This window comes from Artibeus jamaicensis, unplaced genomic scaffold (genome assembly GCF_021234435.1).
Source record: "Artibeus jamaicensis isolate MK-2021 breed Jamaican fruit bat unplaced genomic scaffold, CSHL_Jam_final contig_1132, whole genome shotgun sequence".
NCBI lineage: Eukaryota > Metazoa > Chordata > Mammalia > Chiroptera > Phyllostomidae > Artibeus > Artibeus jamaicensis.
The window spans coordinates 8,367,600-8,388,356 of NW_026521221.1; the positions used below are offsets into that span (position 1 = coordinate 8,367,600).

Sequence of the window (20,757 nt, forward strand, 5' to 3'; positions counted from 1 at the left end):
AGAGATTGCTGGGATCATCGGCTGTGTCTGCGAAAGGGGCAGGAACCCAGGTGCCGGGGCTCCCAGCCAGACTCCTTCCTCCACTGCCCATCCCTGGCCGACAGGCAGGTGCTCCCCAGCCTGCCTTCACTAGGAACACGCACACACTTGCAGGTACACATTCACTCTGCCCCTTGATTAGTGGACACGCCCTCTAGACACACCCTGCTGGGAGTGGTGAGCCCACCTGTGTGAGGTGGGAGCTGGACATGTGACAAGGGAACGCGACCTGAGTTAAGGAGGCAGCAGGCAGACAACATGCACACCTTGAAATGGAGTCTGGCCTGGGTGGGTCATCACCGCACAGCCTTCAGGAGGCTGAGCAGAGAAGGGTGGTGGGCTACGAGGAGGGATGGGGGAGGCTGGAGAGTGAAGAAAGGTTAGCAAAAAGGACGATGGAGTTGGTGACCCAGACTGGCAACCCACGTGGTCCCCCTTCATTCTCAATTGCACTAACACTGCAGCCAGGAGCTGGGAACAAGGACAGGGATGGGGCCAGGGCTGGGCCATGGAGGAGAGGGGGTCAGGGATTCGGCCACGGGCGCAAGTGTGGATTGAGTGGATGCATCTTCGCTTCTGGTCCCAGTTTAAGCAGAGTAACCTCCACCCCAGCTCTCACAGCTCCCATTCTGGTGAGGGTCTGAGGTCCTTCTGCGTGTGGGGTGGGCCGTGGGGCTAGACCATTACCTCCATCCCCTCTACACACTCCACTGCAAAGTGAGCGTGGCTTGCTTCTGCCCAAGAGCCCCCGCAGAGACATACTGCCCCATCTTGCCCCAGAAACACACACCAGAAGGTCTCTGCCCCATGTCCAAGCTGTAATTCTGCAAGACAATTCTGGGGCCTGGGGCACCTTAAGGCAGGTCCCAGCACGATGCGAAGCAGAAGCCCCGCAGAGCCCGCCCCTCCCTCTACCACGTTCTGGGCTGGAGCCTCACAGTCCCTCCTGTGTCCCAGTCTCCCAGCTGCAGACTGGGTCAGTCTCCGGCCCCAGCCCCCGCCTGCCGCCGGTCCAGAGCCAGCTGGAGGGCCTGCTTGATGGTCTCTACATTATTCAGAACATTGTATCGACTCAGGGCCACCAGCCGATCAAACTCCTCGGGCTCATAGGTAAAGTTCATCATGCCGTAGGGTGTGTCTGGCCCGTTGATGTCAAAGTCCCCAAAAGCCTTCTCCTCAGCTGTCTGTCGCTCCACACCTGTGGGAGGGGAGGGGAGGAGAGACCAGGCTGCAGCTCCTCTGCGGCTAGGAGCTGCCAGCCCAGGAGCCCCTTTCCCCAGAACAGCTGGGGCCATCTCTGCCCTCTCGCCCATCAGGAGGAGCCAGGCCAGTGCCAGTGCTGCGGTCCAGCATGCATTGGGCCGCAGTGGCCGGCTCGGGCTCTTCAGGAAGCACACCAGGCTACCTCATTAAGGGGACCCACTCTCAGAACAGCACCCTGTCACCCTCCCAGGGCTCTGTGGGCCAGACTCAGGCCCAGGGCTTCCCCTCACCTGGGGCCAGGTGTGTACGGAAGGTACGGTTGACCAGGGGGAAGTGTAGCACAATGGGTGACCGGGGGTCCTCATCCGTGGCAAACAGGTAGCACTCACGGGGCTCCTCCAGGTCCTCAGGGAGCACCTCGATTTTGGGGAAGGGGATGCCTCGGTCCAGGCAGTACTTCTCTGTCGTCTGTAAGACCTGGGTGGGGAGGCAGGCTTCTGACCTGGCCGGCCCTGCACCTAGATGGACTCACACACGCCCAGGTTTCGAGGCCAGCTCTGCCTCCTTCTGGCTGTGACTTTAGGCAGGTGGCATAACCTTTTGGAGCCCACTTCTCCGTTTCTAAACTAAAAATGGGAATCGCTCTCCAGTGGGGCGGTGTTGCAGATTGACGGTCATCACCGGCATGCTCACGGTCATCCCTCCCTGTGACTCCCCACCCCTGCCCTTCTCTGACCCTCCCCGCTCCCTCTTAGGGGGCTGACTCCACTCTCACAGGGTTGAGACTGGGTGGTTATAGAGGTCTCACTGGACCCAAGAGGAGGGGGAGGAAGAAGAGATCAAAGAGGGAAGAGCTGGCCAACAGCACGGTGAGAACCCACACCCGGGTGGTGAAACCTGTTCACCACCACACAGGGTTTGAGAGATGCCCGAGGGGACCCTGAGGGCTCTGCTATCGTCATAGTAACAAAGGGACAGCAAGCCCTGACGGGAGCAAGGAATGACATCAGGAACAGGCAGGGCTCACACCCGGGGTCTTCTCTTCACCAGGAGAGAAGACACCTGCGGACCGGACCCTCTTTCGCCTCCTCTCCCAACTCCCACATGCTCCCAGGACCTCAGCAACCCCATCCTCTGACCGGGGACACCAGCGCCACGCACAGTGTGCACAGGGCATCCCCTGCAGATGGGGACCCAGGCCCTCCTCTAGGGGAGTCCCCGAACACCCGCTTGGGCCACCTGAATAGAAGACACCCACTCGCACCTCAAAAGGCGCATCCAGGGAGTAGTCGAAGGACACGAAGAGGTCCACCGCTCTCTGCGGCGGCAGGCTCAGCGGGAAGGGAGAGTTGATGGCGAAGCCCCCGTCCACCAGCGACAGGCAGTCCCGCATGGGAGTGAGCCAGTTGGGGAAGGCGTCTGGGTGAGAGTCTGCGCGGGCACAAATACGTCTTTTCTGAGCAGCCCTCTTCTCTTACCATTGGGAGCACCCCTCTCTTAGAGATCTCGGCTCCTGCCCCTCTCTCGGACCACCACTCTGAGGTGTTCCAGCCCGTCCCAGCCCAGCACAGTCGTCCCCCATCAGCCTCTGGACAGCAGGAGGCCACACCCAAACCCCAGGTCAAACAAATGAGCCAGAGCCAGAGCCAGAAAGAGGCCCCTCCCCCAGGGGAGCACCCACCTTTCCAGGCCACGAAATCCCTGCAGGCCACATAGTCCTTGTGCAGACAGAGGCCCCGGGTGAAGTTGAAGTTCTCCGCAGAGGTGAATCTCGAGGTGAATAAGTCTAGCACTGCCTGGGAGAAGGGCCCCTGGGGGGTGAAGAGCCTCGTTCGCAGCCTCGTGGGGTCGTGCCGCTGAAGCTTCTGGCAGTCATCTAGTGAGGGTGGTGCCATCCTTTGTCCAGTGGCCTTTATGGCTCTGGGGAGCCCCCCACCCCCGTCTCCTCCTGACACCCCTCCTCCTCCCCCCTCCCCTGCTCGGCCCCCCAGGCCTCTGACCACTGCTGCCCAGAATCCCTTTTAAATGACATTTTTCTTTAATGTTTCCCATGTTTTTCAAAGTTGTCTATGACATTGCATTTATTAAATAATAATTTATTTCCCACCCTTCTGAAAATACAGTTGTATATACAACTTCTAACCAGAATTTCATCCCGTAAACGCCTACTGAGCAGTTGCTACATGCCGGGCACTGCGCTGGGCAGGAGGGACGCGAAGGTGGCCAGGGCCCAGCCCCCAGGGCTTGCACCCACTTAGGGGAGAGTCCTAGGGAGAAAATGAGCCCTAACAAGGCCCTGGCGGGGGTGGGGGACAGTGAGGGCTGTGCTTGCAGCATTGCAGGGACCTTGGTGGCCACACCCTTATCAGATGAGAGGGATGGAGTGGAGCAGAGAAACTCCCTGACAAAATGATGACTCAGCTAAATCTTTTAAGAGTTGGGCAGCCCTGGCTGGTGTGGCTCAGTGAGCTGAGCACCAGCCTGTGAACCAAAGGGTTGCCGGTTCAATTCCCAGTCAGGGCACATGCCTGGGTTGTTGGCCAAGTCAGGTCTCCAGTAGGGGGTGCATGAGAGGCAACTGCACATTGATGTTTCTCTCCCTCTTTCTCCCTCCCTTCCCCTCTGTCTAAAATAAATAAATAAAAATAAATGAAAGAGTTGGGCAAAGTTATCCAGGGGAGAAAGGTGGGAAAGGTATTCCTCAAAGTGGGGAGCTCATAGGCCACACAAGGAGCGGGCCGAAGAGGAGCCTTTAGGTGCGGGGACAGAGTATCAAACCAGGTGCCCAGGGATCCTGGACCAAGCTGACCTCACTGGAGCCCAAGCAGAGAATTCAAAGGTGTCGCCTGATTATATCACCCCACCGGGATTTCTGACTTGCGCCCTCCCCGGCCCCTCCCACACTGCCTCCCCGGGGACCTCCTTTCCTCAGGACTCCTCTGAATCCAGTGGGACAGCTGGTCCTTTACCATCCCCTCCCTCACTCTCTATGCCTCTGCCAGGGCCCTAGTGCTGGAAAGAATGGAGGGGATTGGGGGTCAGGTCTGAACCCTCACCTGTGACGTTCACACAGCCTCGGTACCAGTTCAGGAAGCCGAGGCTGGAGCCAGCGGTCTTCTGGAAGATCTCGTCCAGGCTGGCTGCAAAGGCGCTGCCCCACATACCTTAGGAGACAGACAGGGCCCTGGTCCCCATGACTCCTCCACCCACATCCACTTCGGGGCCTGGCCCGGCGCCTGCCCTATCCCCAACCCTCCACCTTGGACTCACCCTGCAGGTAGCATATCCGGGGCTCCGGCCAGGGCCTCAGCAGTTGCCCCATGAAGAACTCTGAGCCAAAGAGCTTGGTGGGAACGTAAGCCCCATATTTGGGGAAGCCAACCTCGTAGGGGGTGAACTCGCACCACTCTGGGGACCCAGAGTACAGGGAATGTTACCAGGGGCTTCCCACCAGGATGCCAGCGTTCCCCCTCGCCCTCACCACCGAGCGAGAAGCTGTGCCTTGCCTGCAGCAGGACACAGCATCTGTGCTGTGCTCCAAGGCTCCCATCTGTATCCTTGAGAGCCTGGCCTCTCTTGCCCTCTGACCTGCCGTTGCCCCCGCCCACTTCTTGTGTCTGCACACCCAGGCACCTGCGAAGTCTTCCCCGCTGATGTTGGGGTGGACGTTGACACCCGCGTAGATGGGATAAGGGTTCTGGCCCTGGCTCACAGCCTCCTGCTGGTCGGAGAGCTTGGCAGGGTTTTCCTGGGCAGAAAAGAAGGGAAGCTGATAGGCTTTGTGGGCATTCTCTTCTTCTGCCCCCACAGCCTGAGGCCGGCACCCTGCAGGGTGTGGCGACTCGTGGTGGTCCGCCAAGGCCGGTGGTCCAGAGACAGCTCTCTCAGGGGCAGGCTTTAGGCTGCAGCAGAGGTAAGGCCGATGCGAGTTTTGTGTCGTTCCAGAGGCACTGGGAACACCCTTCCACCTTCTTTCCCATTCAAGAAAGTATATCAAAACCACAGAGAGTCAGGGTGACACTTTTAAGGGAATAACTGAAAATCCAGTCTGCTTTCTTTAAGAAGCCAATCACTGGAAAACATCAATTCTTTTCTTAGGAGTTAGAAATAACCTGTGATATACATCCACAACGAATAGGAACCCGCCAGGGGGCCAGGCACCCAAGGTTCGCCCCTCACCCACTCTGAATCGCTCATCCCCCAGGGCTTCTGGGTTTGCAGTTCCAGGAGAAGCCACCAGGTGGTCTCTCGGCCAGTGGGTGAGAGAGGTGGTCTGCCTCCCTCAGAGGGCATTTTGGAATCACTTGCAACACTTTCAAAACACACGTGTGCCAGTGCTCTGCCCCAGGCCCTGTGAAAATCAGTGACTCTGGACGTGCGGCTCGGGCATGGGGCGTTATTGAAAAGATGCACATGTGATTCTAATATGCAAACAGACCTGAGAACTGCAGACCAGCCTCTCCCTCCCCAGGGATTAGGAGCCAGGAAAGATAAAGGGGTGTCAACCCTCGCCCCCCACTTTGCCCCCCACCCTGGAATCTGACCCTTTGCCCCCAGGGAGCTCAGACCTAAGGGATAGCTTTGCAAATCTCAGATCTTAGCCTAGTGGCTAAGGCAGAATCAGGTGCTAGAGGGACAGAGGTGGAGGGGAGCCATGTTTGTCACCTGCTCCTCTCTTACCTCCTCGTATAGGAAATACTCAATGAGGAGGCCCCAGAGGTCAATGAAGGAAACGCTGTGGCCATTGCTTTCCAGGTTCTGCAGTTCCTGAGCGTAGTATTGTAGGCGCTCCGTGGACACTGCGCCCACCTTACTGCTGCAGACCCGGGCCCGGGCATGCTCCATGGGGCCCTGCAAAGCCACCTGGGACCAAGCTGGGTCCTTGTACAGTGTGGAGATGCACCTGGACATGAAGGGAATTGGGGGCAGTTAAGGGCAGGGGAACACAGCAAAGGGAGAGAGGAAGGCAGGTGTCTGTGAGTGACCCCTCTTCCCCATCACTGATACTCACTGCCCTGCATCACCCGCTCAGGGGGTCCCTGGGGACTCAGTCCCTTCCTGCCCCTTCAGGCCCCCTTCGGGGCAGCCCCCACCTGGGACTCCACCAAATCACCTGGTCACACCCCTGTCCCTTGAGAGCTCTTCTTTACTCTGTGCCCTGCTCCCACCTCACTCACCAGGTGGACCCAGAGACCCCACTCAGGTAGGTCACAGTGTCCAGGAGGCTGAGTTCCTGCAGCGCTGCCAGGCTGCCATACAGAGAAGACATGGCACGGGTCCCACCTCCAGAGCCCAGCACAGCCACCACAGGCACCTGGGCACGGCAGTAACAGAGACAGCCACATCTTCCACCACTGCCGCTCATTCGTGCAGCACTGCCCGGAATGCCGGGCTTCTATCCAAGCGCCTCACATGTATTACTGCACTGAACCCTCCCAGCAGCCCAGTGAGACCCCAGTTGTACAGAGGAGGGGACTGGGAGGCACAGGCAGGTGAGAGAATGTGCCCCCAGTCATGCAGGTGGTAAGTGATGGGCTAGCAATCTATAGCAGTGCGACTCCAGGGACAGCTCCAGACCATCACACCAGGGAAGGATGTGCCTGCAAGGTGTAGCGGACTCACCCCAAACAGCTACAGTGGGGCTCCTCAGTCCTGGCACCACTGATAATTGTGGTCCAGATAACTCTCTTGTGAGGGTCTGTCCTCTGTGTTAGAGCTATTTCGCGGCACCCCTGGCCTTTACCCAGCAGATGCCAATATCATCCCTCTCCCCCCACACAGCTGTCACAATAAAACGTGTCTCTAGACACTGACAAATGTCCCCTGGGTGGGATGGGACTGGGGGGCTGAATTGCCCCCAGTTGAGAACCACTAAGCTAAGGTCACAGAAACCACCAAGCAGCCTGGGCCTCCACCCACAGGAGAGGTGCCTGTGGGTCTGACTGGAAGTGTTTTAGCTGCTTAGCTTTTCCACGTGGGTGTCACTCCTTTCACCCAGATTTTGGGTTCCTTTCTCTGCCCTTTATTCTCCTGTCTTAAAAGGAAAATGTTCCCTGGCCACTGTACAGCAAGGGCACCACTGCTTTAGAGAACTGGAGGAGACAGAGCTCCTGCAGGCAGGGTCTGTGCCCGCCTGACCCACCCCCTGCAGAACGGAGCCCAGCACGGAGTGGTACTGCCCTCACAGATGCCCCAGGCTTGCTTGGCTGGTCAGTGCGGGGCACGGGGCGCGGGCTTCACCCCCGACAACATGCGCAGCCTGGGAAAGGCCACAGCTTGTCCCTGATTCCCCACTGGCCTCACCTCAGCCCTGCCTTTCCTTCTGTCTGCTGTTTCCTCACCTCCCCACCCCAGTCCCAATGTAGAAGCCCAATGTGATTACTGAAGAAAAAATAAAGGAAAAATTAATGGGGTCTCTTCTCAGCCTTACGGCTAAATTATCCACAGAACCTGAAGCTTGAGGAAAAACAATAAATCCATCCTTGACGATTAAACTCTTAAACTTGACTAAACCTCTCAGTCCTTCGTCAGACATTGTACAGATTGTCGTCAGCACGGCACACTGGCTGGCCGCCTCCAGTCCGACACGTGACCTCCTCGGCTAAACCTCCCGTGTGGCCAGACCGCCCGGCACCCCACCTGACCGCCCGAAATCCATGATCACGATCGCTGATCTAGGTAGTTCCTACACCACAACGGACTGATCCAATAGCTAAGAATGCAGGGCCACTGTCTCTTTTGTGATCCAGTTACATCACAAAACAAATGATTTTTCTCTGCTCCTAGGAGCATTTCTAGGTTTATTTCTAGTTATGTTTATAGTGTGCAAACTCTGAGAGCCTTGAATATTCTGCCATTTACGTGTATTTCTAGCCAGAGACTTCTCTTTTTGATTACACCGACAGCATATTTGGAGAAAGCGCCAGGAAGGGGCGTCAGGTGGGGCCCGATCTGACAGCCCTGGGTCCTAGTGGGAGGGAGAGACAGGAGCTCCACCCCCTGCACATGCGCGGAGGAGAGGCCTCCTAAGGACACAGCAAGAAAGTGGCCATCTACAAGTCAGGGGGAGAGGCATCACTGGAAACCAGCCCTGATGGCACCTTGAGCTTGAACTCCGGGCCTCCAGGTGAAAGTATACATCGTTGTTTAAGCCGCCCAGTCTGTGGTGTGCCGGTCGGACAGGGGAGCTGACTAATTCACCTCCCTTGGCCAGACTATTCAGCCCTCACAACATATGGGGGCCTGACTCTTCCAACCGGCTCAGGTGAACAGGCCCGCCCTCTCCCCCCTCTGCTCCCCACACTTCTTCCTCTAGGCTTCCTGTCACATCTTAGCCACACAGTCCTCTCAAGGGAAGAAACTGGATTTGGTTCTCAGGACACTGGGGTCTCCTCCATTCCTTACCTGGCCACTGTCAGGAGCCTGGCTCAATCCCAGCACCTGCTGCAGGGCCTTGGACACGATCTGCTTCCTCTTGTCCAGAAACTCTCGCTCCCCATCACAGAGGTCAAAGCCAAGGCGTAGGTCAAGGTCCCCAGAGCTGCCTCAGGTGGGGTGGGGTTGGGGTCCTGAATGACTGGTGGAGGAGAGCCTTGGGCCCAGCCACTTTTTCACGGGAGCGGACCCGCACTCTGTGGAATCCCTCAGGAAGATCCCACCAGCACCAGACACGCCCAACCCTCCCCCGACCCCCAGCTGAGCAGAGTAGGCGGGAGAGCCCCTGACATGTCCGGCCCAGTCCAAGAGCCTTCCTCCTGAAGCAAGCCTTTCTCACCTCATTTCTGCCTGCACACTCAGAGCCACCTCCTGGCCCTGAAAGAGAGCAGCCATCGCAAGCACACTGGGTAGGATTCTCCCACCTGACGCCACTCTTGCTCCAGTAACTCTGGCCCAGATGTGAACCATGGCTGGTCTGATCTTACCCTCCCTCGCAGGCCCCCTCCCCCAGACCTTTTTTGGGGGTCACAAAGCAGGCCAGCGTCCCTCAGCTACCCAGTCTGAGCCTTACCTCCCCGAGAGTCACCAAGCGCTGTTCCTCCTGACCCAGGGTCAGCGAGGAGAGCAGGATGCTCCCCTCACCCAGGTTGCTATTCTGAGCCTCCAACTCAGCACTCGGGCCACTCTGCAGAGAAGTGAACACTGTGGAGCCCCCAGGGTGAAGGAAATGTGCGTGTGCCCACATGGCAGCCCTGGAGCACTGCTCGGACTAATTCCATCACCCGCCTCCTCCAGGCTCTGGGCTCACTCACCTCCAGGACTGTGAGCTTCTCCGCCAGCTCCACATCCAGCCTGGAGCGAAGCACCGGATTCACATGGAAGGTAAAGGTGGCTGGGGGGCTTGCCTCCACGGGAGGCTGCAGGGGCAAGGGCTGTGGTTTCTCGTAGGCCCCAGGCACTGCCAGCCGAACCTGCCTAGAGCCTGGGAGCAGAGGGCCCGGGTGAGCAGGAGAGAGCAGGGTGTGTGTCTCATTGACATTAGCGCCCCCAGTAGCAACTCCCGTTTTCTTCCTCTTGGGAATATTGACCCATCACCCTGCTCACTCTGGCTCTGTGGCCCATAGCAAAGGCACCACGAAGGGTATTCAGGGCCCTATAACGTGCCCTCCTGGCCAGAACTGGGAACCCGGGGGTGAGGGGGAAACACACACTGTCTAGGAGAGGGGGAAAGGCAGGGAGGGAGAGCTAATGGGGCTGATGATTTTGAGATTATTATATTAAGTATATAAAATATAATTTTACAGAAAATTTAAACATTATAATGTAGTTACTTTTCTCTGGGTTCTAGATAGAATTATAGGTGATCTGTATTTTTTGCTTTATACTTTTCTGTGTTTTCTGCATAGGGCAGGTATTTTTTCCAAAATCATAGTGACAAGGAAGTTTGTTTTAAAAAACTTATTATTTTCTATCGTCTAAAATTTATTCTTTTTAGCCCTGGCTGGCGTGGCTCAGTGGATTGAGTGCTGGCCTGTGAACCAAAGGTTCTCTGGTTTGATTCCCAGTCAGGGCACATGCCTGGGTTGCAGGCCAAGTAGGGGGCGCACAAGAGGCAATTGTACATTGATGTTTCTCTCCCTTCCCCTCTGCCTAAAAATAAATAAATAGAATCTTTAAAAATACATATACAATTTTACAAAAATTGGATTGTAACTGTCATGTTAATTATTACATTGATTACCAGTTTTCAACTCATAGTTCCCCTCCCTTTTGCCCATTCAACCTCTTTGCTCATCACCTTGGAGGAGGTTTGTGGCCAGACTGCAAGCATCTCAGCCCTTGGCTCCCAAAGGGTAAGATCTTGGGAGAACACAGATGGTTTGCAGAGGAGGTGAAAGAAAGAAGTGAGCTCCTGAGCACAGAGAGAATAGGTGGCTGGGAGAAGCAGGGACAGCCAGCCCAGGCTTGAAGGTGAGTCCAGGCAGGGAGGAGGCTAAGAGAGGCCTGTGGCCCCGGAGCAGCAGGGCCTGCGCTCTTCCTAGCAGCATTCTGGGGAGGAGGGAAGGCCCCAGAGAAATGGCTGAGCATGACACCCAGGCAGAGGGGACGGCAAACACCTCAGGAGAAGAGGTCCAAGTGGAATTCCTCTCCTCACACACAGTCCTTGGCATTAAATGAGACCTGGAGACTTGACATGAACCGGGATGGGGTGGGGGGAAATTAGAGAAAACAAGAAAAATACAGTTTTTTCACACCATGGTTTCGAGGTTGGTATGCATGTGCTGTTCACGGTGAGAAAAAACCAATTCTGGTGGCGAGGGCAGGCACCCCGCAGGGTCCCCGACCTGGGTTTCACCCTGGCTCCACCACTCACTGGCTGGCTGTGTGGCCTTAAGCAAGTTTCTTCTTCGAGACTCAGTCTCATCAATTAAGAGAGGATAATGATTGTACCTACTTTACAGGGCTGTTACGAGGATCAAACAATAAAACACATATTAAATGCTTAGTTTGGTGTCTGACTCACAGTATGGGTTGCTGTCACCCGCGCGGGACTCATCCTACAGGCTCAGCCTCTCAGCCACTCGGCATTGGAGGGGACCTCGGCTGTCTCACAGCCTCTGCTCCGCTGGCCTCCTGGCCCCTCCTCGAGAGCCGCTGCCCTCTGCGGCAGCTGCGTGTGGGCCCAGCTCTTCACGTCTCCCGCAGTTCTCACTCTTTGCCACGTGACTTCACTTCCTCCCAAGGAAAGACTGACTAAATTCCCTGCCCTCCACCTTTAGGGTCAGCCTTGGGACTTGTTTTGATAACATAATGTTGGTAGCCATTATCCAAAGGCTTGAGCGCTTGCTTGCTCTCTGGTGCCTCTGCCCTAAGCTGGTCCACTAGTCACAAAGGTGGACAAGGGACACACGGTACAGAGCCAGGTCACTCCAGCCCACCCAACCTTGATCAGCCCAGCCCCAGCCGACCACCCGGTGTGTGAGCCAAGTCAGTGCTTCCTGCTGTCTGCCATGGGGCTGGACTGATACAGCCTTTGTGCTTGCATATTTTCAAGGACAATCCTTTTCATCCTTGGTCAGCTTTAAGCAGTGAAAAGTTAAATACTTTCTACCCAGACCCAACTTGAAATCAGCAGCTGGCTGAACACCCTGGGGGAGAAGGAAAGACCCAAGGCCGCCGGTCAGACTCACCGCCATACTTTCTGTGTGGAGCCGTCTCACCTCCCTTGAGGGCACCCTGGATCCTCAGACAGGGCTGAGCCTGAGGAAAGCAGAGGACCATGGGAGCCAGACAGTCACAAGGCCCAAACTGGGGTGGGGGGAGGTAAAAGGGAGAGGTATTGGGGGCAATGTCCACACAGCAATCTTCCCAGGGCCTGTGCCTTGCAGGCAGGGGTCTTCTGTAGCAGCCTGCCCTCCTAGGACTCAGGAGTGGCCCCTGGCGGGAGAGGGGCAGGAGGTGAGGAGCTTCCGCCCCCAACCGTGGCCTATTTGGCAGAAGTCTGGGCCCCACGAGAGCACTGTGCTGCACACCGGGCAGAAGGCTGTCCACTCAGCTGGGAGGTAGTTTCTTTCTCCCTCGTCACTGGAGAAGCCTACCCAGCACACCTCCTCTCTGAGGAGGGGTTGAGTGTCCTTCAGAGAGGCAAGTGGGTGGGATGGGCTCAATCGTGGGCTCCTCAATGACCCCCAGCCCTGGGCAGCCCCACACTGGGGTCTTCCCTACTCACCACCAGGACACCGTTGGTGATGACTTCAGATGCAGGCACCTGGCTGCAAAGGAGGAAGGGCTCATTGGATACCTGGGCCCCTCAAGGCGGCTATTACTATAATAATGTGATCAAAGCAGTTGGAAGAGCCTGGGGAACAAGGCAGGGGTAGGGGGTAGTGGTGGGGGTTGGCCAACACTCAAATGGGTGTCAAGGCCAGGACATCCCCTCTCGAGCCAGGCCAGCCCAGGACCTGGCGATTGATGGCTGGGAGCTGTCGTGGTTTCAGAGTAAATGGGACTCACCTCTTCTCCAGAACAAACTCCACCTGTAGCTCTTGTGAATCCTAATGGAGGGAGCAAGGAAGCACCAGTTTTCAAAGAGCTCAGGAAGCCTCAGGGGTCATCCCTGCCCCCCAGCCCTGCTCAGCTCCAGGGACTAGAAGAGGAGACTGTTGTGGCTTCTTTGGGCACAGGAAAGGAAGTGGCATCTCCATGAGAAGTTTCATCCATTCGGGACTGTGTGAATGCTGTTTTGGGCACTGAGGATTTAGCAACGATCAGGACAGACAAACTGTTCTGCCCTCAAGGAGCTCACATGTCGGTTCTACTTAGGGAAGAAGTGTGTGAGGAGCCCCGCAGCAGGGTCGGTGGTGCAGGGCGGGGGAGGCTCTGTCTTGGAGGCCTGGTCTGCCGACTGGCAGCCCCCTCCGTGCCCCGTGCTGGCCGCCCTCTACTTGAGCTCGGCTCGTTGCTGGCGGATGGGGCGGCTCACCTGCTGGTTGAGTGAGAAGGTGTGCCTGTGGGGTTGGCCGGGCTTGAGGCTCTTCAGGTCAAACAGCAGCACGGAGAGTTCGTCACTGCCCACCACGTCCTTGTCATAGAGGGTGAGCTCCAGGACATTCTGGAGACAGGGCAGGCAGGAAGCGAGAGCCTGAGGCAGGGCAGGCACCTTGAAGGAGCCCTCTCCTTCCGCCACCCCGGCCCCTCGCCAGCCCTCACCTTCACAGCGCCGTGTATCTGGTAATGGAAGGTCTCATTCCACTCGGGGTCACTGCAGTTGGCTATCACCCTTGTCTGGGCGCGGCTGGGAGAGGCTGTGGGCAGCCACAGCTGCACGTAGCAGTCAGCTTTGGACACTGTGAGTAGGACGGGGAGGGATCCTGGCTTCAAGCTCTTATTGCTGAGAAGGGTGCCCGAAGGAGGCTGGGGTGGGAGGGGAAGGTGCAGAACTAGGAGAGGAGGCTGTCCACGTTGCAGGGATGGGGGGATGAAGGGAGAGCCCTTGTCCTGGGCTCCATCTCCACCAGTCACACCTCCCATTGGCCTGAGTGGAAATCCTGCAGTGGCCAGTTGGAAAGGTCACGTGGCAGCACAGACCGTTGCATAACTAATTCCCAGAGAGGACTTGATTTGGGTGACAGACTCCCCTCCAGTGTGAGCACTGGCATGGAGAGTTCATGGAAGGTGGGCGCTGACTTCTGGCAGCAGCAAGGGAGCTCTCCCAGGCTGTCACCACTCTGCCTGCAAGCCTCAGGGAGGAGTCGGGTCTGCACAGTGCCCCCTCCAGCTCCTGCCTGCCAGCCCTGGGGCTGCAGCCTGGGCTCCTTCGCCTCCCTCCATGGGCAGCACCAACCCTCAGCCTCCTCCTAACACAAACATTTCAAGCCCGCCCCGGCTGAGCTCTGCCAAGTGTTCCAGGAAGGGAGAGAAAGCTTGGAAGTAGGGGTCACTCACACAGGTCTGAGCCCCGGATATTTCTGGCCCTCAGCACCTTCACCTGGAGGTCATAGTATGGGTGGGTTTCCCGCTGAAACAATATAAGTCAGGGGACTCAGTTTCAGGAAGCCAGGTGTGCGGCCTGATCTCCTTGCAGTGATATCCAGCTCGGGTTTCCCTGGTCCTGTCAGGCAGCAGCGGCCTGGCCCAGGATCACTGATGTTGCAGTGCCTGGGACCCGGGAGGCCTTGGGAGGGCAGGTGTTGGAAGTTCAGCATGTTGGTGCCAAGCCTGGACCTCAGAATCACTCAGGCTGGCTTCAAATCTAAGCTCCACCATGGACTAGAGGAGTGGCCTTGGCAAGTTGCTTGGATTCTGTATGCTTCCGTTTTCCCATCCACAAAGCAGGGCTTATGATGATACTCTCACAGAGTGGCGGTGAGTTTTCAATAAGCCGTATTAAGTGCTTGGCCTAAGTACTTAATACATGTATCCCATTTCACTAGTTGTGTTTATCATGCACCACATACTTGGCACTCCCCTAAGACCACACGGCACTGTTGTAGCATGAGAGGTGAAGTGATATGCTTATGGAGATTAAATATTAGAAGAGAAAATTGTGATCATCCCCACCTACTTGCTCCCTGACAGAGGCTAGAAGGCCTGGGAGGCTGAGGGCAGCTGAAGGGAAGCCACGAACCACCACCCAGCTTGCACTGGTCAGACGAGTCGCTAGGGAGACCGCAGCTGAAGCCCAGGGGAGAGAACAGACTGTGGGCCCTTGGGGGTGAAACCATCTCCTCAAAACCCAACAGCCAGGCCGGGGCATCCCAGGCAAACCCAGCTGGCTGCGAGGACCACATGATCTAGCCCTCCATTCCTAACTGGGGGGATTATTTTCAAGAGCCAAGGTCTTGGCCAACCTCTCGGATTTAAACTCCCTCAGGTTGTCTGGAGCAAATTGGTCCCACCCCAGATCAAGATCCAATTCCTGGGCTGGCCTCAGGCTTCCCAGGGGACTGTGCTCCTAGCACTCCTCCAGTCCCCGTTCTGGGAAGATCAGGTACTTTACCTGCCAGTGACTCCACTGAGGTGCCCTGTTCTCTCTCTTTCGCAGACACACCACGCCCAGGAGGGGCAGCCCCTTGCTTGCTGGCCACCTTGGCCAGAGTGCCCAGAGCATGGCTGGCAGCTCCCTTCCCTGCAAGAAGCCGCCTGCTTTCCAGAGCCGCCTTGCTCTCTTCTGCACACGCTCACTGCCTGTTCAGGTCTGAAGGGTGGTGCTGGGGTGGAGAGGGTGGAGCTGGCTGCTCTGCTGAGGACTCAGGGCCCTGAGGCTGGAGGTGGGGTTTGAGGGCTCCAGGAAGTGACTGGAGCCCAATTGCTTCAGGCAGGAGATGCTCTGGTTCCCAACCTCAGCCCCTGATTATCATTGAGCTGTTTATGGAAAACATACCTGAGCCCACCGAAGCGTTCAGCCTTCTAGGGGATGCTGACCACCCCAGGGAACAGCAGCTAGGAGGTGCTGCATCAGATGCTCAGTCCCCTCCAGCCAACAAAACAAGCCTAAAACCAATACAAGTCCCACCTCCCCCACAAAGCCAAAGGAAAAGCACAGAAGTCTCTGGTTCAGTGATTGATTTGGACTCAGAGGTGTTCCTGATTTCTCCTCGCCTCCCTCACTGGTTCTCTGAAGAGAGGCTGCTGTACGCAGGACCTGCAACACCAGGCGCGGAACCAAAGGTAAGGAGAGCCCGTCCACATCCTGAAGAAATTCCCAACCTCGTGACTCCCTGTGTGCTGGGCACCGCCCTGTCTGGTTTCAGAAGCTGTAACTCACCTCCCCGCCCTCCCCCATGGGTAAGGCTGAGTGAGTGACCTTCGGACCATAAGCCACCAAAGAGACAAAGCTTATTTCCCTGGCAGGGGCATTGCCTCTCCTGCTTTTACTTCACCCTGCCTGGTCCCCAATGCGTGACTGGTTAGCCAATGACGGGTAGATTCCTCAAGGGAGGGATGGCCTAAGACAGGCAGGATGATGGGGTGTCCCTGGGTAAGGACTTGGGGGGCTATAGCAAAAGGGGGTGATGGACCCTCGCTCCTCGGCTTTGACATAGCCTGAGTCCTCATTCTGTCTGCGAGAGTTCTAATCTCTTGGCTGCCTTGCTTCCCCTGCCTGACTTACGCCTGAAACAATGACAGAGGGTGTTTTGACCCTGTGATGCAAAGGGTGGGTTCCCTAGGCAATCTGGCCTAAGAAAGAATACATAAAATCCCGTGAAACCTGCTTTGCTAAAATGCCCTCAGTTAAATGATAAGGATCCGAGCAGGAAATGAGTTTGTTTCCCAAAGTTTTGTAGCCCTTTAGCTAACAGACCCTGACTCAGAATAAGCCCTCATAGTCCTTTGTATGTTATCTATTGTTTGATCCTTACCGCCTGACAATGACTGATGAGCTTTACCTGTATTCCTGTGCAAAATAAACTCAATAAAAGCCCGCTGAGGAAAAGGCTCCTGGCCCTCCTTTGAGAGATTGGCCACCTATCCTCCCCAAGCAGATCATGTCCTGGTAGACTTATTCTCAACTGTGGTGGCCAGCGGGAGCGGGGAGCCCTGCCCCTCACACCTGTAGCTTAGGCCCAGGCCCCCTTCCTGGGTCAGTGTAAGTACGTGGCTGTACAGGTAGAGTTATGGTCAAACGATATCAACGGAGGCAGGTAGGAAACAGGTCTTCCAGTCCTCAAGCTACTAGAGATGAAGGCTTTACAGTCCTGTCGACCCAGGGAAGCCTTAGGCTGCAGATGGTATGGGATGCCCCCGTTTTCTGCGGACCTCAACCACCTCGGTGGCCAGGACTCAGCACTGTACCCGGCAGAGGAAAACCTCTCCGGGCAGTGTGCTGTTGGAGGACTTGTTTCTGTTCCTGAACCGAGACCAGGCCATGTCCACACTCCTCCCCAAGGCCCGAGGTGGAAACTGGAAAAAAGACCTAAAAACCAGGTGATTCAACTTCAAAACAAGCTCAGTAGGCAAGTTCAGACCAGAAACTTCCAGAACAAGAGGATATGGTGTTGTTGGCTAAACCCCAAGGGAAGGGCCCATTTCTGCCTCATTTGGAGCTTGAAGCCAAGACCTGTGCTGGGGTCTCAGAAATGCTGCAGTCCAAGCCCCGTTGACCTGTACATGAAGCCTGTGAAAACCCGCAGACCCACAGAGGAGCCTGAGGGAGGGGTGTGAGTGAGCTGGCCTGGCAAACGGGCACCTGACTGATCAGTGTGCCCTCGGGCCGCACTACACGCCCCTGGAAGTCGCCTGCGGTGCCTCGGGGAGGTCGTGCCTCTTATTTCCGGGTGTTTTTCACTCCCGGAGAAAACTCAGGATGGCCACAGAAAGCCCAAAGGGGCTAATAAAGAACCGAAGGACCTTTTTAGTTGGCCAAAGTGGACCAACATTTCTGCACTTCTCAAACATCAGTGGGTCTGTCAGTCCTACCAGTTCCATAGCTCTCGAGCCCCTCCCAGCCACCATGAGCTGCAGGAAGAGGCAGGAGGCCCTGGGATGAGCCTGAGTTCCACTTATGGTGCTGGGGACGTTCTTCATCCCTCAGCCACTACACCGGCCATGCTGCTGTGCTGGACGGCAGGTCTTCCAACACGTGCGGTCACTACCTGGCTTACTCTTCTCCATCCTTGGCTAAATTAAGATACTCGTTCTTTACATCAAACTCCACAGGAAGGGGAAGAAAAGAGGCCCAAATAGGCTTGGTTTCTTATTTTATGATGTTTATTATGAAAGACCTTCATCAGTCCTCATTACAGGGCTTTCACCTCCAGCCTCCTCCACACCACCGCCGAAGGCAGAGTCTAGGGAAGGAAGACTGGCATTGGGAGGCTGGGTCGTTTACGTATTCCACGAGGGCAGGAAACGCAGCCTTTGTTCTATTCTAAGCACACATACCGCACAGGCAGCGGGACAGGAAGACACAAACACAACAGGCCGGGAAGGCGGGGCTTGTGAGGCGGGCAAGTTTCCACAGCACCACGATTTCACCGGGGCTCCAGGAGGAAGCCTGGTTTCGTGGCGCTCACGGGGCCAAGGGCAGCAGTGCTTCCTGCGGGTGGGAGTGGCCAGTTGGGGCGGTGGGCCTTGTGGATGCTGCCGGACCTCCAAATCGTGAGCAGAATCCCCCCTCCGAGGACAAGTGTTGACGGCACTGGCTGTCCCTCCAGAGAGCACGTGCCTGGGAGAAGCCCCGTCTACAACACCAGCAAGTCCGTCTACAGCACGCGCCAAAAACGGCACAGCATGTCAAGGACAGGCCACCAACCGGGGTCAGTGTTGGGCACCCTTGCTACCATTAAAGGCATTGAGGAACCAAGACGGCAAGGCTGCAAAACCCCGGGAGGACGGGATGCAGGGCCTCTCTCCCCCGGTCCTCGGCTGGCAGTGCCAGACTCCCCTGTGCCTCGAGGCTGCCCGATGCAGGCAGGTCTGCCCCGCACACCGGTCAGTGCTCAGCGGGTTTGGTGGAGAGAGATTTTATAAGCCCACGCGCTGCTGTTCCTGGACCGCAGCACTCCCACAGGTGTGCCGCCATCACGTCACTGTCACTGTCCAATCTGCTGTTCCTGTGTGCAGCAGAGATCCACCTGCCTATGACATCCCAGTGCGGCCCCGCAGCCCCCGCCAAGCGGAGCTGGGGAACGGTGGCCAGGCTGAGCTGTAAGTGGACAGCACTGGCTGGAAAGAGAAAGGAGCCCCAAGCACAAAGCGCTCACCCAGCAGGACTAACCCAACCTGCCCTGGGCCTCTGCAGACGGCAGCCTGAAGATGGGGACGGCCACACCCCGAGTGCAGTGCTTTGTCCTCAGAGCTGCTACCACACTCAGCCAGAGGGCAGGTGCACAAAGCCTTTCCTCAGCCCAGAGTGACACTCTCTTAAGCTTCCAGGGAGAGTAAAGGGTCCAAGGAGGGCCTATTTACAAGATGCCTAACAGTCAATTATCCATGTACCCCTAGAAGATGGGACTTCCTTTTGCTTCTCTCTTTGCCTTGATTAAATATTAGTTACTCCCAATGTCAGAAAAATGGGGAAGAAAGTCTGAGTGGAGCAGTGAGGGGAGAGATACAGGAAGAAAACACTGAGGAAAGGAGACCAAAAACTAAAGAGATGAGTGGGGAGGCTCCTGGGGGCGCATGGGGCATGGGGCCCACGGGACAGCCACTGTCGTTTCCTAGAGGACAGCGTTTGGCCTTTGCAGCTAGAGCTCTGAAATTGCTCCCTTCTCACGGGCTCTGGCAGCCAGGCCCAGGGCTCCCCGTGAAGTCCTGCACGTGTCTTAATAGAAAACGGAGTAACCACTCTGGGGCTACAGAAGCTCGACACGGTCCCCTTACTCAGGTGACTGGTATGCAAAGGCAAGGCCTGCCCACTGCTACCTCCTCCAGTCCAAGCAGGCATTAAATTCTCTGGAACTGCCTGCAACATAATGGCATATAAAGTATTAACTAATCTCTTTTTCTATTAAAAAGCCGGTGACACCAGACCACAAGTCAGATTAACTCAGAGACATTCCAGGACACAAGGTAGCCAGTAGTGTCCAAATGCGGAGACCTTGCTGGTGGCTGTAGCCCCCGATTCCTAAGGCCGGTGTCCTTTTCCCTCACTGGGATGGCCAACTGTCCATCTGCTGAGTCCTGGGCACGCTGGGCTCAGGTGTCCGCCGGGTTCACCTCTTTGGAACAGAAGTAGTGCACGACCACTCCGTTGGGATATCTCGCAAATGCACTGCAGGGAAGACAAGTGACCGGGAATGAGGACTGCCCCTCGAGCCTGCTTCCTACCTGGAAAAGGCATCTCAGCCGGGAGCCATCCCAGCAGCGGCAGCCGCCTCACCACACAGAGCAGCCTGGCCCAAGCAGGGCTCTCCGACCTGCAGCCCGCGGGCCACATGCGGCCCAGGGTGGCTGTGAACTTGGCCCAACACAAAATCGTAAATTTACTTCAAACATTATAAAATTTTTGTGTGATTACACGTTGCAATGTATTTAATGTGTGGCCCGAGACAACTCTTTTTCTTCCAGTGTGACCCAGAGATGCCAGAAGGTTGGATGCCCCCGCCTGGGGTCTCTGGGTTCACGTGGCCATTATCTCTGTCCAGTGACCGAGCACAGCAGGAGGTCCACGTGCTCAGGGATACTTCTTGCTAAGAAAGCAACATGAAATACAGGCAGACAGGGCTGTATGCTGGCTTCCTGAGAGCCAACAGTGCTCCTCAAAACAAGTTCCAGGCTAATTCTAATGAAGGACAAAGGTTTGGGTATTTCTAAAGAAAAAAATTCTTCCAAGTATATGCCTTAAGACAGTATGATCCTGGCTCAGGATTGTACTCAAATCGTGAGGCAGCAGGTTGACGGATCTTTTTCTTCTTTCAAAGGTACAACCTTAAGGGTTAAGGACTTTCCCCCATGTACGAACTTTCCCACACCCACTGGCTGTATCACAATTTCTAGCTGCCAGAGGGAGAGACTTTATGGGCAAGATGTCAACAGTCCCACACCACACACTTCAGCTTTTTAAGTCCCCGAAGCCCACCCCAACAGCTCGCACTGCCCTCTCGGGCCTCTGGAACTGAATGTGCTCAGGACAGT

General features: G+C 56.3%; 2 protein-coding genes across 2 annotated transcripts in view; both read right to left on the reverse strand.

The window, feature by feature from the left end:
• Positions 1 to 247: 247 nt before the first annotated feature.
• On the reverse strand, positions 248 to 15,373 carry PLA2G4F (phospholipase A2 group IVF). Its single transcript, XM_037161817.2, has 20 exons — positions 15,179 to 15,373; positions 14,125 to 14,197; positions 13,390 to 13,526; positions 13,163 to 13,291; positions 12,694 to 12,734; positions 12,410 to 12,452; positions 11,871 to 11,940; positions 9,492 to 9,661; positions 9,251 to 9,364; positions 9,017 to 9,054; positions 8,647 to 8,782; positions 6,420 to 6,556; positions 5,923 to 6,145; positions 4,876 to 4,990; positions 4,513 to 4,650; positions 4,299 to 4,406; positions 2,924 to 3,118; positions 2,507 to 2,673; positions 1,533 to 1,719; positions 248 to 1,237 (listed from the first exon to the last, which is right to left on the reverse strand). The coding sequence occupies exons 1-20, from the start codon at positions 15,287 to 15,289 to the stop codon at positions 1,017 to 1,019; spliced, it is 2,553 nt and encodes an 850-aa protein (XP_037017712.2). The 5' UTR covers positions 15,290 to 15,373; the 3' UTR covers positions 248 to 1,016.
• A 2,498-nt stretch (positions 15,374 to 17,871) lies between these two features.
• Positions 17,872 to 20,757, reverse strand: part of VPS39 (VPS39 subunit of HOPS complex) — a 45,240-nt gene continuing 42,354 nt past the window's right edge. The window contains exon 25 of the mRNA XM_053665905.1: positions 17,872 to 19,894. Within this exon, the coding sequence (XP_053521880.1) occupies positions 19,819 to 19,894 (76 nt within the window). The 3' untranslated portion in view covers positions 17,872 to 19,818. The remainder of the gene's footprint in view (positions 19,895 to 20,757) is intronic.

Coding starts and splice junctions, on each gene's coding strand:
- PLA2G4F (XM_037161817.2), bottom strand. CDS start 15,289: ATGCTCTGGGCACTCTGGCCAAGGTGGCCAGCAAGCAAGGGGCTGCCC. Junction 9,365..9,491: donor AGAAGCTCACAGTCCTGGAG/GTGAGTGAGCCC, acceptor ACTTCTCTGCAG/AGTGGCCCGAGTGCTGAGTT. Junction 1,720..2,506: donor CCCTGGATGCGCCTTTTGAG/GTGCGAGTGGGT, acceptor CTCCCCACCCAG/GTCTTACAGACGACAGAGAA.